General features: G+C 38.4%; 1 protein-coding gene across 1 annotated transcript in view; it reads right to left on the bottom strand.

Moving 5' to 3' along the window:
- ALKBH1 (alkB homolog 1, histone H2A dioxygenase) overlaps positions 1-16,566 on the bottom strand; it is a 39,584-nt gene that overhangs the window by 10,293 nt on the left and 12,725 nt on the right. Inside the window, exons 3-4 of the mRNA XM_043984185.1 lie at positions 14,681-14,843; positions 3,375-3,465 (exon numbers count right to left, since the gene is read on the bottom strand). Of these exons, the coding sequence (XP_043840120.1) occupies positions 3,375-3,465; positions 14,681-14,843 (254 nt within the window). The remainder of the gene's footprint in view (positions 1-3,374; positions 3,466-14,680; positions 14,844-16,566) is intronic.

Here is a 16,566-nt window from a genome sequence, read left to right as displayed (position 1 = left end):
CTTTGAGATACTACCTCATGCCTAAGTGGCTGACAGAAAAGGAAAATGCTGGAGGGGATATGGAATAATCAAGACACTAATACTAGTCCAACATCTTGAAGAACAATTAGGAACTATGCCCAAAGGGCTATAAAACTATGCATACCCTTTGACCCAGGGATACCACTACTAGATCTATATGCCAAAGAGCAAAGAAAAGGGAAAAGGACCAATATGTACAAAAAGATTGATAGCAACTCTTTTTGAGATGGCAAAAAGAACCGGAAATTAAGGGGATTCCCATTAACTGGGGAATGGCTAAACAAGTTGCATATGATTGTGATGAAATACAACTGTACTAAGCAAGGTGATTTCAGAAAAACCTGAGATGATTTATATGAACTTGTGGAAAGTGAAGTGAGCATAAACAGGAGAACATTGTGCACTGTAACAGCAATATTGTAAGGATGATCAACTGTGAAAGACTTGCCTATTCTGATCTAGACAATAACCCAAGACAACTCAAAAAGACCTTTACTGAAAAATGCTATCCTCCTCCCGAGAGGAAACAGATAAACTCTGATGCATACTTTTAATTAATTAATTAAATTTTTTTTTTTTTTTGCTGGGCAATGGGGGTTAAGTGACTTGCCCGGGGTCACACAGCTAGTAAGTGTCAAGTGTCCGTGTCCAAAGCTGGCTTTGAACTTAGGTCCTCCTGAATCCAGGGCCAGTGCTTTATCCACTGCGCCACCTAGCTGCCCCCATACTTTTAAATAATAAATATTCTTATTTGTAGTTTTGAGTTCCAAATTTTATCCCTCCCTCCCCCTCCCTGAGGCAGCAAGCAATCAGATCTGGGTTATACATGTACAACTATGTAAAACATTACCATAATAGTCATTTTGCATAAGAAAACTTGAATAAAAGAACAAAAAATGGAAGAAAGTGAAGAATAGCATGCTTCAGTCTGTGTTCAATCAATATTAGTTCTTTCTCTGGAGGAGGATAGTATATTTCATCAATAGTCCTTTGGGATTGTCTTGGATCATTATATTGCTGAGAATACTTACTTAAAAAAACCTTTTTATTATTTTGTGTTTTCTTTTGCAAAATAGCTAATATGGAAATATGTTTTGCATGGGACAAAAGAAGGAAAGAGAATTAATTCTCTTTTGGACATGTTGAGTTTGAGTTATCTATAGGACATTCAAACTGAATGTCCAATCAGCAGTTGTTAATGCGAGATTGTAGCTCAAGAGAGAGACTAAGCATAGATAAAACAGATCCGGGAATCATGTGCATACAGAGAATGACTGAGCCTATGGGAGTTGATTAAGATCACCAAGTGAGAAAGCTCAGGGAGAAAAAGGGAAGAGGACAGAACCTTGAACTTCACCTTGGGAGATGCCCACAGTTATTGTATGTAACATGGCTGAAGAACCAGTAAAATGGACTGAGGAGTAGAAAGGCAGAAGGAGAACCAAGAGAAAGTAGTGTCACAAAAAGCAAGATGAAAGAGTATCCAGGAGAAGAAGGTTGTCAACTATATCAAAGGATGCAGTGAGGATAAGGATTAGGACTGAGAATAGGCCATTAGATTTAGCAATTAAAAGCTCAGTGGCAAGTATGGAGATAACAGTTTCAGTTGAATGATGAAACTGAAATCCAGAATGCAGAGGGTTGAAAAAGAGTGAGAGGAAAGCTAGAAGAAGCAGTTAGTGTAGAGGCAGCAGGGCGGCACAGGAGATGGAGTAAGGAAATTCTTTTGGGTTAAGTGCCAGGGTCACACAGCTAGTAAGTGTTAAGTGTCTGAGGCCGGATTTGAACTCAGGTACTCCTGACTCCAGGGCCGGTGCTCTATCCACTGCGCCACCTAACTGCCCCGAGTAAGGAAGTTCTAAGTTCACATCTAGCCTCACACACTAGCTGTACGATCCTGGGCAAGTGATTTGATTTTTGCCTGTTCAATTTCTTCTTTTGTAAAATGGGGATAACAATAGCACCTATCTTCCAGAAGCTTAATAAATGTTTGCTGATTGACTGTTGAGGGGAAAGTAAGAGAATATTTATAAAGCACTTTGCAAACTTTAAAGTGCTATATAAATGCTAGTTATTTTTAGTGCAGACACTAAATTTTTTCATGCTTAGCTGAAATATAAGATAATAGCTAGTGGGAAAAGGAGGAGCTATTAATCAATAAACTTAATATTCCCAACTATATGTTGGGAATGTGGAAAGACTTCCTTGCCCAGTTGAGGTTAGATAACATGAATTTATAAGTGGGCTCAGTTACAATGGTTTTATGACTTCTTTCAGGTTTCTTCAGCAGCATGAGTAAATCGTTGGGGTTTGGCAAAGTATGCCTGGTGATAGAAAAAGGTAATGAAAAATCAATAGTAGATATAGTGGAGTGGTTAAAATTAGCCAAAGCAGAAGTAAAGGCCTGGGAAAATAATCGGGGAGTGGATTAATTTAAAGTTTTGGTGAGGAAGAATAGTTTTAGGAGGAGTAAGGCATAAGGAGAGATGGAAAGATTATGATTGGATAAAAGAATTTTAGAGTTCTTAACATGAAATGGAAAACTTGTGGGTGATGGCAAGATCAAGGGTATGATCATTCTTGTGAGTAGCTACGTTGGAGTTGAGGAATAGGTCATGGGAACGGAGTAGATCAAGTAACTGGGAAGTTGGGGTATTTGAGGGCACACCAACATGCTCCTTCATGAAGTTATCTGATCTTCACAGCTGAAAATGGTCTTTCCTACCTCAAATTTCTTATATCACTTTTTCAGAACATTTTTAGATGTTTTCATATTCTACCTCATATCACATTTATCTGGTACATGTTTTATTTTTCCTATTAGATTATAAACTCCCTAAGAACAAGAAATGGTTTTTAAGAATTGCGTTGCATATAGCAGTCACTAAATAATTATTTGTTAAAATACTGCTCTGGAAAAAGTAGCGAATGGGGGCAGCTAGGTGGCACAGTGGATAAAGCACAGGTCCTGAATTCAGGAGGATCTGAGTTCAAATCTGGCCTCAGACACTTGACACTAGCCGTGTGACCCTGGGCAAGTCACTTAACCCTCACTGCCCTGCCAAAAAAAAAAAAAAAAGAAAAAGTAGTGAAGTTAAAATTCATGACACAGACTAAAAACAGAGGAAGCTCTGAAAATTTCTGAAAAAGACAAGATATAAGTAAAAGATAACTACTTTATCCTGATATATTATTCACTTCTCCCTGAAGAACTTTGAGATATTAAGAGAAAATAAACGAAAAAGATCCATCATCAAATCTGATAACTAAGGTCTACTAAGAAAACTCAATCACTTGAGCCAGAGAAGCATGAAACTAGAAAAGATCAGAACTGGGGGAAAAAAATCAAATACCTTATCATCCCAGTTGTAATGGTAGCCCAGGGTCACCCAACGTAGTTTTTCCAACAAACTTCGAGGTCTCTTTTTGTTCACATCTTTATTTCTGAAAAGATTGGTGACAAAAAAAAGTTTATGAAATTCAAGTTGTAACAGTAGTCTCATTGTGTAGCTCCTATGATCTAATATGAACCCAGTGCCCACAGATATTGTCCAGTGGTAAGTACTGTTACTCATAGTAGCAGAGCGGGAAACAAGCATACTAATATCACAATGACAGTCAGTGGAGAGGCTGAAACTGGTTCTTGCCATTTCTGATGCCAAGTATTTGCTTTAAATTCCTTTGTTAAAAGACTTCAACATTAAAGAAAGGGTAATTCTCTAAAACACCTCAATAAGGAAAAAATGAAGCTGAGTATAGCTACAGTTATCCAAATGGAGCTAAAAGTACCGTGGGTAAATGAGAACTTGGTCAATAGAGTATTTCCATTTCAGTTCTACTAAAGAAACATATGAATTAATCACAGCTATCACAAACAATTAACTTTGGTAAAATACAGCATGTGGTTAAAAATAACAGCTGGTTTACTTTATCTTTTTTGTCCTGAATAATGTAGCTTGGATAATTGAGACTTAGACAATAATTAAAGCTTTACTCTAATTGATTTGGTTTCTGACATTCCCTCTTTCAAACCATAGGAGGTTTCTGTAAAACAGGAAGGTACTTTTTTTTTCTACAATTGTATCTTTTCTGGCCAAATCTAAGGGTACAGCTATACCATCATTAGGGGGAGGAGGCTTGTCTGGTTTGGCAAATCTCTAAATACATAAATCAAACAATACACATTTATTAAGTATCTGTGTGCCAAGTGTGTAAAATCGATGGACCAACTTTTCCCCAAAGAAATCATGGAAAGGGGAAAGGGACTCACATGTACAAAAATATTTATAGCTGCTCTTTTTGTGGTGGCAAGGAATTGGAAGTTGAGGGGATGCCCATCAATTGGGGAATGGCTGGACAAGTTGTGGTATATGAATACAATGGAATACTATTGTGCTGTAAGAAACGATGAGCAGGAGGAGTTCAGAGAAACCTGGAGGGTCTTGCGTGAGCTGATGATGAGTGAGATGAGCAGAACCAGAAGAACACTGTACACAGTATCATCAACATTGAGTGTTGATCTACTGTGATGGACTATATTCTTCTCACCAATGCAATGGTACAGAAGAGTTCCAGGGAACTCATGATAGAAGAGGATCTCCAAATCCAAGGGAAAAAAAAAAAAAAAGAACTGTGGAGTATAGATGCTGAATGAACCATACTATTTCTTTTGGTTTTGGTGCTGTTGCTTTTTTTCTATTTTGAGGATTTTCATCATTGCTCTGATTTTTCTCTTATAACATGACTAATGCAGAAATAGGATTAATGTTATTATGTGTATATATATAACCTATATCAGATTACCTGCTGTCTAGGGGAGGGGGGAGGGAGAAAAATCTGAAATTGGAAAGCTTGTATAAACAAAAGTTGATAACTATCTTTACGTGTAACGGAAAAAAAAAAACCACAAATAAATAAAAATGCAAAAAAAAAAAAAATCAATGGACCAAGCTGGTTGTGTTCAAACAGGAGATAAAAAGATTAAACATCCTAGCTTGTGTGACCCTGGGCAAGTCACTTAAACCCAACTGCCCCTCAAACCCCCCCCTTCCCCCCCCAAAAAAAGATTAAACATCAACACCTTGGGTGTCAATGAACAAGGATGGAAATGGGTGAATTAAATTCAGGTAATCACTACATATATTACTGTGGGCAAATATCCCTTAGAAGAAATGGAGTAGCTCTTGGTCAATAAAAGGGTGAGAAAAGCAGTACTGTCATCTCAAAGATGACAGAATGCAGTCGGTTCAAATCTAAGGCAAACTTTCAACATTACAGTAATATAAGACTATGCCCCAACCACTAATGCTGAAGAAGCCAATGTTGATCAGCTTTATGAAGACTTAAAACATCTTCTAGAAATAACACACACACACACACACACACCCCCACACACCACACACAAGATGTCACATTCATCATAAGGGATTGGAATACTGAGGCAGAAAATCAAAAGATGACTGGAGGGGCAGCTAGGTGGCACAGTGGATAGAGCACTGGCCCTGGATTCAGGAGGACCTGAGTTCAAATCCAGCCTCAGACACTTGATACTTACTAGCTATATGACCCTGGGCGAGTCACTTAACCCCAATTGCCTCACCCAAAAAAAAAAAAAAAGAAAAAAGAAAAAGAAAAGAAAAAAATGATTATATATTTTTTAGCCAAAGGTGGAGAAGAACTCTACAGCTAGTTAAAACAAGACCTGGAGCTGACCATGGCTCAGATCATGAGCTTCTTATTGCAAAATTCAGACTTAAATTGAACAAAGTAGGGAAAACATCAGACCATATAGGTATAACCTAAATAACATTCCTTATAAATATGAAATGGAAGTGATGAATAGATTTAAAAGATTAGCCCTGAAAGATAGCATGCCTGAAGAACATGGACAGAAGTTCACAATACTATACAGGAGGCAGCAACAAAAAAACATTCCTAAGAAAAAGAAGAGCAAGAAAGCAAAATGGTTGTCTGATGAGGCTTTACAACACAGCTGAAGAAAGAAGGAAAGTGAAAGGTAAAGGAGGAAGGGAAAAAAAATCTACCCAACTGAATCCAGAATTTTAGAGAATAGTAAGGAAGTGATGCAATGATAAATGACCTATATAATATATAATGAAAAATAAGCAATAAGCAACACCAAGAAAGAGAAGAAAACAACAGAATGAGAAAGACAAGAGATCTCTTCAAGAAAATTAGAGATATCAAAAGAAGTTTTTCTTGCAAAAATTGGCATGATAAAAGACAAAAATGGTAGGGACTTAATAGAAGTAAAAGAGACTAAGAAGAGTTGGCAAGACTATCCATTAGATGTAATTGTACATATATAATCTATATAAAATTTCTTTCAATCTTGGAGGCGGAGGAGGATACGGGGGAGGGAGAAAAAATTAGAACTCAAAATGTTATAAAAACAAGCGTTGAAAATGTATCTTTACATGTAACTGGAAAAAAAATACTATTAAGATTGGAAAAAAAGGAATATACATTAGAAATATAAAAGAAAGATATTAACATCACCCATAACCACAATGGTGTGGTTACTGATTTAGAGCCAGACATCCTGGAGAATGAAGTCAAGTCGGCCTTAGGACGCATTGCTAACAATAAGGCTAGTGGAGGAGTTGGAATTCCAGCTGAGCTATTTAAAATCCTAAAAGATGATCCTCTTAAAGTGCCGTACTCAACATGCCAGCAAATTCTGGAAAACTGGACTGGAAAAGATTAATTTATGTGCCAATGCTAAAGAAGGGCAATTTCAAAGAATGTTCAAATTACTGAACAACGGCGTTCATTTCATACACCAAGAAGGTTATGCTTAAGATTCTGCAAACTGGGCTTCAGCAATATGTGAACCAAAAATTACCAGAAGAGCAGGTTGGTTTTTGAAGAGGCAGAGGAACTAAAGACCAAATTGCCAACATTTGCTGGATTATGGAGAAAGCAAGGGGGTTCCAGAAAAATTTCTACTTTTGACTCACTGACTACACTACAGGCTTTCACTGTGTGGATCAGAACAAAATGTGGCAAGTCCTGAAAGAGATGGGAATATCAAGTCATCTTACTTGATTCCTGAGGAACCTGTATGCAGGTCAAGAGGCAACAGTTAGAATTGAGCATGGAACGACTAAGATTGGAAAAGGAAAGGGGCAGCTAGGTGGCACAGTGGATAAAGTACCGGCCCTGGATTCAGGAGGACCTGAGTTCAAGTCCAACCTCAGACACTTGACACTTACTAGCTGTGTGACCCTGGGCAAGTCACTTAACCCCCACTGCCCTGCAAAAACAAAACAAAACAAAACATTGGAAAAGGAGTATGACAACGCTGTATATATTGTCACCTTATTTATTTAACTTATATGCAGTGTACATTATGTGAAATACCAGACTGGATGAATCAAAAGCTGGAATTAAGGTTGCGAGGAGAAATATCAGCAATCTCAGTTATATAGATGATACCACTTTGATGGTAGAAAGTGAAAAATTAAGAAGCCTCTTGATGAAGGTGAAAGAGGAGAGTGGAAATGTTGGCTTGAAACTTAGAATCAAAAAAATTAAGATCTTAGCAACTGGTCCCATCATTTCCTGGTAAACAGAGGGAGAAGAAATGGACACAGTGTCAGATTTTATGTTCTTGGGCTCAAAGATCACTACAGATGATGACTGAAGCCATGAAATTAAAGGATGCTTGCTCCTTGGAAGGAAAGCTATGGCAAATCCGGACAGCATACTAAAAAGCAGAGACATACCCTTGCCACATTCAAAGCTATGGTTTTTCCAGTAGCCCTGTATGGCTGTGAGAGCTGGACTACAATGAAAGCTGAGTGACACTTTTGAATTGTGGTGCTAGAGAAGACTTTTGAGAGTCCCTTTGATAGAAAGAAGATCAAATCAGTCAAGATTTAAATTAATTCAAGCTATTGACTGGAAGGTCAGATACTGAAGCTGAAGCTTCAATACTTTGGTCATATAATGAGAAGATAGGACTCAGAAAAGACATTGATGTTAGGAAAAGACTGAAGGCAAAAGGAAAAGGCAATGGAAGAGGATGAAACGGATAGTGTCAGGAAACAATGCACATGAGCTTGGACAGACTTCAGGAAATAGGGGAGGACAGAAGGGCCCGGTGTGCTATGATCCATGGAGTCACAAAGAGTTGTGACATGACTGAATAATTCTTTTTGCCAAGCACTGGATCAGTGTTGGGTTCTATGAATACATCCTATCCCCTTCTGCCCTCCTCCCCCACCATATTCTAAGTGAGCAGTTTTTAGCTGTTCAGTCATTTTCAGCTGTGTCTGGCTCTTCATGACCCCATTTGGGGTTTTCTTGGCAGAGGTATTGGAGCAGTTATTAATGATCTATTATGTGCCAGACACTGTACTATGGGACCTAGGGATACAAAGATAAAAAACAAACTGGTCCCTGCCCTCAAGATACTTACATTTGACTGGAATAAGAATCAACAAGTAACAGATATTTGTAAAAATAACAATTCATCATTGTCTTTGTTAAGAGCTTTCGGAGGATTAGGCAACTTTCTACAGAGATTTTAAACCCAAGATCTGATCTTGATTGAAATATGAGCCTTGGAAGAGGACAAATTGTATGAATTTGTCAAATCCCCAAATGGAATGAACTCAAATTTGATACTGATTTTAAAAATTAATTTTCTTCAATTAACAAAAATCTGTTCTCTCTCCTTCCAACCTTCTCCTCCCCATAAAAAACAAAACAAAAACCTTTGCAACAGATATGAATGTTCAAGCAAAACAAATTCCTTCATTGGCCACGACCAAAAAATGTAAAATTTTATATCCTGAGTCCTGTCATCTATTTGTCAGGTGTATGGCATGCTTCATCATCAACCTCTAGAATCATGGTTGATCACTGTGGTGACCAAAGTAAAATCCTTCAACATTGTTTGTCTTTATATAGAACACAACTCTTGGTTCTGTTCATTTTACTCTGTGTGACTTTGTCTTCCCAAATTTCTTTAAAACAATTCCTCCCTTCATTTCCTACAGCTTAAGAATATTCTATTTCCTTTATATGCCATAATTTGTTCAGCCATTTACCAGCTGATAGGTACTCTCTTAGTTTCCAGTTCTTTGCCAACACCAAAAGAGCTGCTATAAATAATTTTGGATGCATGGGTCCTTTTCCTCTTTGTTTAATCTCTTTGGGATAGAGACTCAGTGGCTTCACTGGATCAAAGAATATGCACAACTTCATAACTATGGAAGCATAGCTCCAAATCTAAGCAGTTATATTTGATGAATATGGTATAAAGGTAATGGAGAAGGATATAAAAGGAATATGAAACACAATCTGTCCTTGAGAAGCTTAAAATCTAAATGGGTGACGTTTATGGAAAAGAACAAAAGTGTAATTGTACAGCACTGACTAGGAGCATTCTAATTTTGAGAAAGGAAAGAAAGACCAGCTCCATTTCCAGCTAAAATGGAGATATGAAAGGTTTTGGAAGAACCTCATTCTTCCACATTCTAGTATAAGTCCTAAAAATGCAACAGAAAGAACAATGATAAAGAAAATTGAAGAGAAATAGCAGTAAGGTCCGATATCTAGTTCAGGACTTCACAAAAAGACAGATGCCTGTGGTCAGGTCTAAAACAAGAGGAGACAAGTTAAGGGAAGAAGCTAGTGTTTGGAAATGGAGTCTAAAACCTGCAGATTTTGACCCTGGGTTGTGAGAGCAGCAGGGGATAGGGCCAACCCCAACAGGTCACTACACAGGGAGACAGGATTGAACAGTACATATGTTCCTGGAACCTGAAGCCAGAGCCTAAAAAGTCACAGGAACTATATGAGGAGACAGGGTCAGCTCAGTACCAAGACACCTGCACCTGTAGTGACACAAGGATAAAGAAGCAGGGCCTGAACCAGGCAGTCTACTCTGTAGTTGCAGCATGAGGCGGGCCCAGCATTACGGATTTGCAGGAAGCCTAAAACAGTGCAATCTATGACACTAGATTTATACCTGTCAGGATCACAGGTAATGCCACTCCCAAATGGGCAATGTGTAAGGAGGAGACAGAGAAGGACAGAGGTCAAAAACCTGTACTCTACAATTTGGAATTATGCCCAAAGGGCGATAAAGCTGTGCATACCCTTTGACCCAGCAATCCCACTTTTAGGTCTTTTGCCCAAAGAAATCATGGAAGGGGGAAAGGGACCCACATGTACAAAAATATTTATAGCTGCTCTTTACGTGGTAGCAAGGAATTGGAAGTTGAGGGGGTGCCCATCAATTGGGGAATGGCTGGACAAGTTGTGGTATATGAATACAATGGAATACTATTGTGCTGTAAGAAATGATGAGCAGGAAGAGTTCAGAGAAACCTGGAGGGTCTTACGTGAGCTGATGATGAGTGAGATGAGCAGAACCAGGAGAACATTGTACACAGTATTATCAACATTGAGTGTTGACCTACTGTGATGGACTATATTCTTCTCACCAATGCAATGGTACAGAAGAGTTCCAGGGAACTCATGATAGAAGAGGATCTCCAAATCCAAGAAAAAAAAAGAAAGAAAGAACTGTGGAGTATAGATGCTGATTGAACCATATTATTTCTTTTGTTTTGGGTGTTGTTGTTTTTTTTTTCTATTTTGAGGTTTTGCATCACTGCTCTGATTCTTTCTCTTGTAACAGGATTAATGCAGAAATAGGATTAATGTTATTATGTGTATATATATGTGTGTATATATATATATATATATATATATATATATATATATATATATATATATATATATATATATATAACCTATATCAGATTACCTGCTGTCTAGGGGAGGGGGGAGGGAGGGGAGGGAGGGAGAAAAATCTTAAATTGTAAAGCATGTATAAACAAAAGTTGAGAACTATCTTTACATGTAATGGAAAAAATAAAATATCTCATAAAAAAAAAAAAAAAACCTGTACTCTACCAGGAGACAGTTTGAGTAGTCTGAAACTTCATGAGAGAAGACTGACTCATTGTTTAGGACAGATGGGATTTAGAGATTAGTACAAGTAGAAGTAAAGACATTTCCTGAGTGCTTACACTTAAATAACTAGAACTTGATTAGATTCAAGAATTAATCAAAGAAGAGATGCCCCTTATCTCATACAATAGATATTCCAAGATAGATGCACACACAAGGAAAAGCTAAAAGGGATATGGTGAATATAACACATGATGACAAATACAATTTTTATCAATATGAAAAGTCAACATCTGACATTCGAGAAAAAGATTTGCTGGTTCTGAGATACCAACTAACAGTAGTTAGTTGACCAGTATGGTTATGATATAAACTGTAGACTACAATATATACTACAGAAAACTATTTTTTAATGACCAAACTTTAAAAAATGTGGTACAAATTGCAGTATATTAAACTACTACAGTTAAGGATTACTATAAGCTAAAAATATATGAGAAAGAAAAGGATTTGTTGGTGCCCTCCTCTGGAGAGCTAAAGAACACAGTTTTAAAATGCCTTTAACTCACACCTCAGCTAGATGAGTGCACCTTTTTAAAGATCTTTAATGTTTGTATTAGGATGCAAAGAGACATCATATTCTACAGGGAATAGTGTAGTAATGACACTTATTTTTGTCAGTAAAGATTGCAAATATGGCTCCAGTGAGACAAAGATGTCCTATAGACTAGATCTCTTCTATTTCTCTTTCAAGACCTCTGGTTTATATTTCTTTTTTTTTTTGGTAAGCTTTTTTTTTTTTTTTTGGTGGGGCAATGGGGTTAAGTGACTTGCTCAGTGTTACACAGCTAGTAAGTGTCAAGTGTCTGAGGCTGGATTTGAACTCAGGTCCTCCTGAATCCAGTGCCGGTGCTTTATCCACTAAGCCACCTAGCTGCTCTGGTTTATATTTCTAAGACAGAAAATAAGAGCATGTGATTTCATATTTATAAGAGGATGGTGATTTCATGTATAACAAGTTATGATTTTTCAAGGAAGAGAAAAATTATGAAAATAAATTACATTGGAATTTAAGAATAGAATATATAAGCATTCATAATTAAGATGATGCTGAACTGTTAAAGATGTGTGGCTGCTAAAAAGGCCCTTTATTTAAAAAAAATGTATTTTTAGTGATGACTTTTGTTGCTAGAAAAGGTTCCCACTTCCAGGAAAAGAAAAAAAAAACAGTTCATAAAAACCAACACATCGAATATATCTTTGAATATACTTAAGACTCTATGCTCAGTCCCCCATCTCTGGAATGGGAGAAGGGAGGGACATTTTCTCAACTCTTCTACAGGGCCAAACTTTGTTCCACATTGTTTTATTTTATTGTTCTTTCCATTTACAGTGTTGTAGTTGTATATCTTATTTTCCTAGATATCTTTATTTCACTTTGCATCTGTTCCATAAGTCTTCCCACATTTGAGTTCTTCATAGTCATTGTTTCTTATGATAGAATGATCCATTTTTATTATTCATTTGCCACAGTATCTCACTAGGCTCCTACTTTGTTTCTAATTCTTTGCTGCCACAAAAAGTGCTGCTATGAACATTTTGGTGTATGGGACCTTTCTTTCTGTCTGAATTCCTTGGGACTAAACACCTAAAAGTGAGACCTCTGGGTTAAAGAGTGTGGACATTTAAGATATTTTTTTAAAAGCACAATTCGGGCAGCTAGGTGGCGCAGTGGATAAAACACCAGCCCTGGATTCAGGAGGACCTGAGTTCAAATCCAGCCTCAGACACTTGACACTTACTAGCTGTGTGACCCTGGGCAAGTCACTTAACCCTCATGGGAGGGAAGCCAAGAAATTACTACTCCAATCCAAACCAGCAAGCATTGGGGGTAGCTAGGTGGTGCAGTGGTAAAGCACCGGCCCTAGACTCAGGAGTACCTGAGTTCAAATTTGGCCTCAGACACTTGACACTTACTAGCTGTGTGACCCTGGGCAAGTCACTTAACCCCCATTGCTCCACCAACCCCCCCCCCAAAACCAAACCAAAACAAACCAACAAGCATTTATTATGCGCTTACTATATATATATAACATTGTGTTAGAGGCTAGAGGTTCAAAGACAAAAAGAATAACAGTACCTGCCCTCAAAGCTTTTACATTCTACTGAGGGAAGGAGAATATACTTGAAAAAAGATAAGTTTATATGTAACAAATCAGCAACAGACAGGTAGAGAGTACACTTTAGGGTGATCAGGAAAGGCTTCCTAGAAGAGGTGGCACATTAGCTGACCCTTAAAGGAAACTAGGGATTCTAAAGAGCAAGGATGAGGAAACACTGCATTCCAGATGTAGGGAAAAGCCTGTGTAAAGATATGGGAGCTGGGAGATGAAGGGGTGGGGGGTGGGGGGGTCGGGCAGAAAGAGGAAGTACTACAATTTGAGTAGAATGAAAAGAACATGAAGGGAAGTAATGAAAAATAAGTTTGGAAAGGTTGGCTAAGGAGTCAGATGTGAAGGACTTTAAATGTCATGTAAAAAAGTTTGGATTTTATCCTAGAGACAAATGACAGACACTGAAGCAGGGCAACAACATGGTCAGATGTGCTTCAGGAAGATTACGGTAGGGGCAGCTAGGTGGTGCAGTGGATAGAGCACCAGCCCTGGATTCAGGAGTACCTGTGTTAAGGGCTAAAATTCTAGCTATTCTGTCTAAAATATCTAATGAGTGGTTGCCAATAAATTATAAGCTTTAGAAAGAGTTAGACTTTTAAGCATTTATTAAGGAGAATAAGAATTTGGTAAAGAGAGAAGAAAGGCCTAGATTCCTCTATCTATTAAAGGGAGACCACATTTCTAGCTGCCTTCTCCATGAGCGTCCCCAGGAAAGAGCGCGAGACCGAGCACCAGTCTCTTCCTTCTTCCCCCCACTAGCCAGCGTCACTTCCTGACGCCAAAGAAAAGACTCCTGGTCTTGCCCTCAAAGACCTTCGTTTCATGGGCGGAACTCTTCTACAGTAAGTCTCCAGCAGGTGGCGTCATTCCAATCGTTACACCTGAGTTCAAATCCGGCCTCAGACACTTAACACTTACTAGCTGTGTGATCCTGGGCAAGTCACTCAACCCCAATTGCCTCACCAAAAAAAAAAAAAAAAGATTACAGTAGCTATGGTCAAGATAGACTGGAGAAGGGAGAGAGCAGAATCCAATTCTGAAGCTGTTACAAGAGTCCAGATATAAGAGATGATGCCAGTCATGTTAGTGAAGCAAGGTATGTATGAAGAATCATATCAAATCTAATTTTGCTCTTGGAAACTTCCATAATTATAGTTATCCATAAACCCAGTGGAGGACACAATGCTGGACAAAAGCTTCCTGAGCAAGTAGGCAAAGAAGCATCACCACTTCTATGTTGTTCCCCTGCAGGTCCCAGTTAGCTTGCTGCCTCAGTCTCCTTAAAGGGTGAGTAGATGGCTGCAATAATTACACTGGACAAAGAGCTGCTCTTCTATGACTGCTGTTCTTCCCCCTAAAATGATATCTAAAATAAAGGTCCCTGTCCGAACTTGCTTAGAATAAGGAAGGGTCTGATAAGAAATTAAATAGAAATCTCAATCCCCTTTGCTGCAGAGTTATTTGTGGAACAAAGGAGGTAGTCCCTCAAAGGTCTGAAATGGAGTGTCTACATGTTACTGTGCAACTGGCCTCACCTCAGGAGTTCCTGGCTCTGTTCCCACAGGTCCCAGGTCTCTTTTGTAATCATGTGCTTGTCCAGGTTACAGACATTGGGTTTCCGGGAGTAAAGCTTAAGGCACTGCTTCACCCAGTGACGCTGATAACCTGGGAGGAAGGGGTTTGGGATAAAAATAAATCCTGTAAAAATAGAAAAGAAAGAAAATCCCATTATTAGCTGTTTGCTTGTCATGATAGTTTCTTCCTTCTCTTGACAGCTTCCACAAACAACCCTGTTACAGTTCTTTACACAAGTTGCAGCCATCATGTCTAAGCTGTGATGGCAATGGATTCTTTAGCTTTCACTTTCCAGGTTATTCTCAAGGGCAGCGAGTATTTGATAACATTAAATATCAAATCAATGAAAATACTGATTTTTATTTCAGTGTGCCCATGCATTATGTGGAAAGCTTCCAAAAAGCCTATCAACATCCCTTTTTTAGGGTGATCATTTTATATTTCTAGGCACATCCACCTCTAATTTCTCATTTCATTTCTCCTAGGCAGAGAGAGTTGTTACAGCATAGGATTCTGTATCGTTCCAATTTTAGTATATGTGCTGCCGAAGCGAGCACACAGCATAGGATTCTTAACCTTTTGTTGGGTCATGGACTCTTTTGGCTATGGGTGAACCCTATGGATACCTTCTCAGAATAATGTTTTTAAATGCATATAATGCAAAGCATTATGAAGGAAACGAATTCTATTGAAATGTCATTATTGAAAAACTTAAAAAAAAAATAAGTTCACAGAACCCAAGTTAAAAACTCAGGATAAAGCAGAATTATGGAGAACAATACAAACACATATCCTGGAAGCAGTACTGAATTTGGGGCCAAAGGACATGAGTTCAAATCTCTGTATGATTTCAGGCAAACTACTTTGACACACAAGATCCAGTTTTTTCATTCTTAAAATAAGTAGTTTGACTAAATGATTTTTGAGGTTCCTTCTGTAAGGTTGCTATCTGTATGGGGCTAAAATTCTAGCTAGACTATCTAAAAATCTAATGAGTGGTTGCCATAAATTATAAGTTTTAGCAAGAGTTTAGACTTTTAAGTATTTATTAAAGAGCATAAGAATTTGGTCAGGAGAGAGAAAGAGGCTAAGATTCCTTCATCTATCTATCTCAGGGAGTCAGCATCTCACCTCCACTCAAACCGAGGTCCCTTCCTCATCCCAGAAACCTCCTCTCTAATAGTAAACAGGGCTGTACACACACACACACACACACACACACACACACACACACACACACACACCCCTCCAAGCTAATTGGCTGGTAGCTCTGATTGACAAGTCCCGCAGGTGGGTCTATAGATGTAGTAACTTCCTGATGCTAAAGTCACATGGCTATGTCCTCAGGCCAGAGCTCACAAAATGTTCCTCTTAAAAGGGGGCGTTATTCCAACTCCCATACTCCCAACCTTCGATCTATGAGCCTATGTTTGTATGATATCATAAGACAGAAACTCTTGATTTGGCTGCCTAGAGAAGTAGACTAAGATCTTAAGCTGTTCGTAATGGAGGCGATAGGATTTTGTTTCAGCAATTCTATGTTACCAATGAAATGAAGCAGGCCTGACAAACTGGTCCAAAATTAATCTCTTCATTTTACATCTGAGATTAAGTATCAGAATTTTAGCATTACACCTCAGCCCTACAATTTAGACCATGTTGACTTGATTAAGTTTCCTAGCTTCTGCCTGGAGCTGATTCCAAGATCTTTTGTGTTGGTTGAAGGGGCTTCTAACTTTCACCACTTTCTAAGCCTCCCCTCTTTACTACTTTCCAGTTTGAGCAGCTTGACCTTAGGCCCCTGGGCTTGCCTACTCCCCTTGGATTCTGAGATCTGCAGCCCTGC

The sequence above is a fragment of the Dromiciops gliroides genome, chromosome 2 (assembly GCF_019393635.1).
Source record: "Dromiciops gliroides isolate mDroGli1 chromosome 2, mDroGli1.pri, whole genome shotgun sequence".
NCBI classification, from domain to species: Eukaryota; Metazoa; Chordata; class Mammalia; order Microbiotheria; family Microbiotheriidae; genus Dromiciops; species Dromiciops gliroides.
Note: the sequence above shows the minus strand (reverse complement) of the source record. Positions and strands in the feature narration are given on the sequence as shown.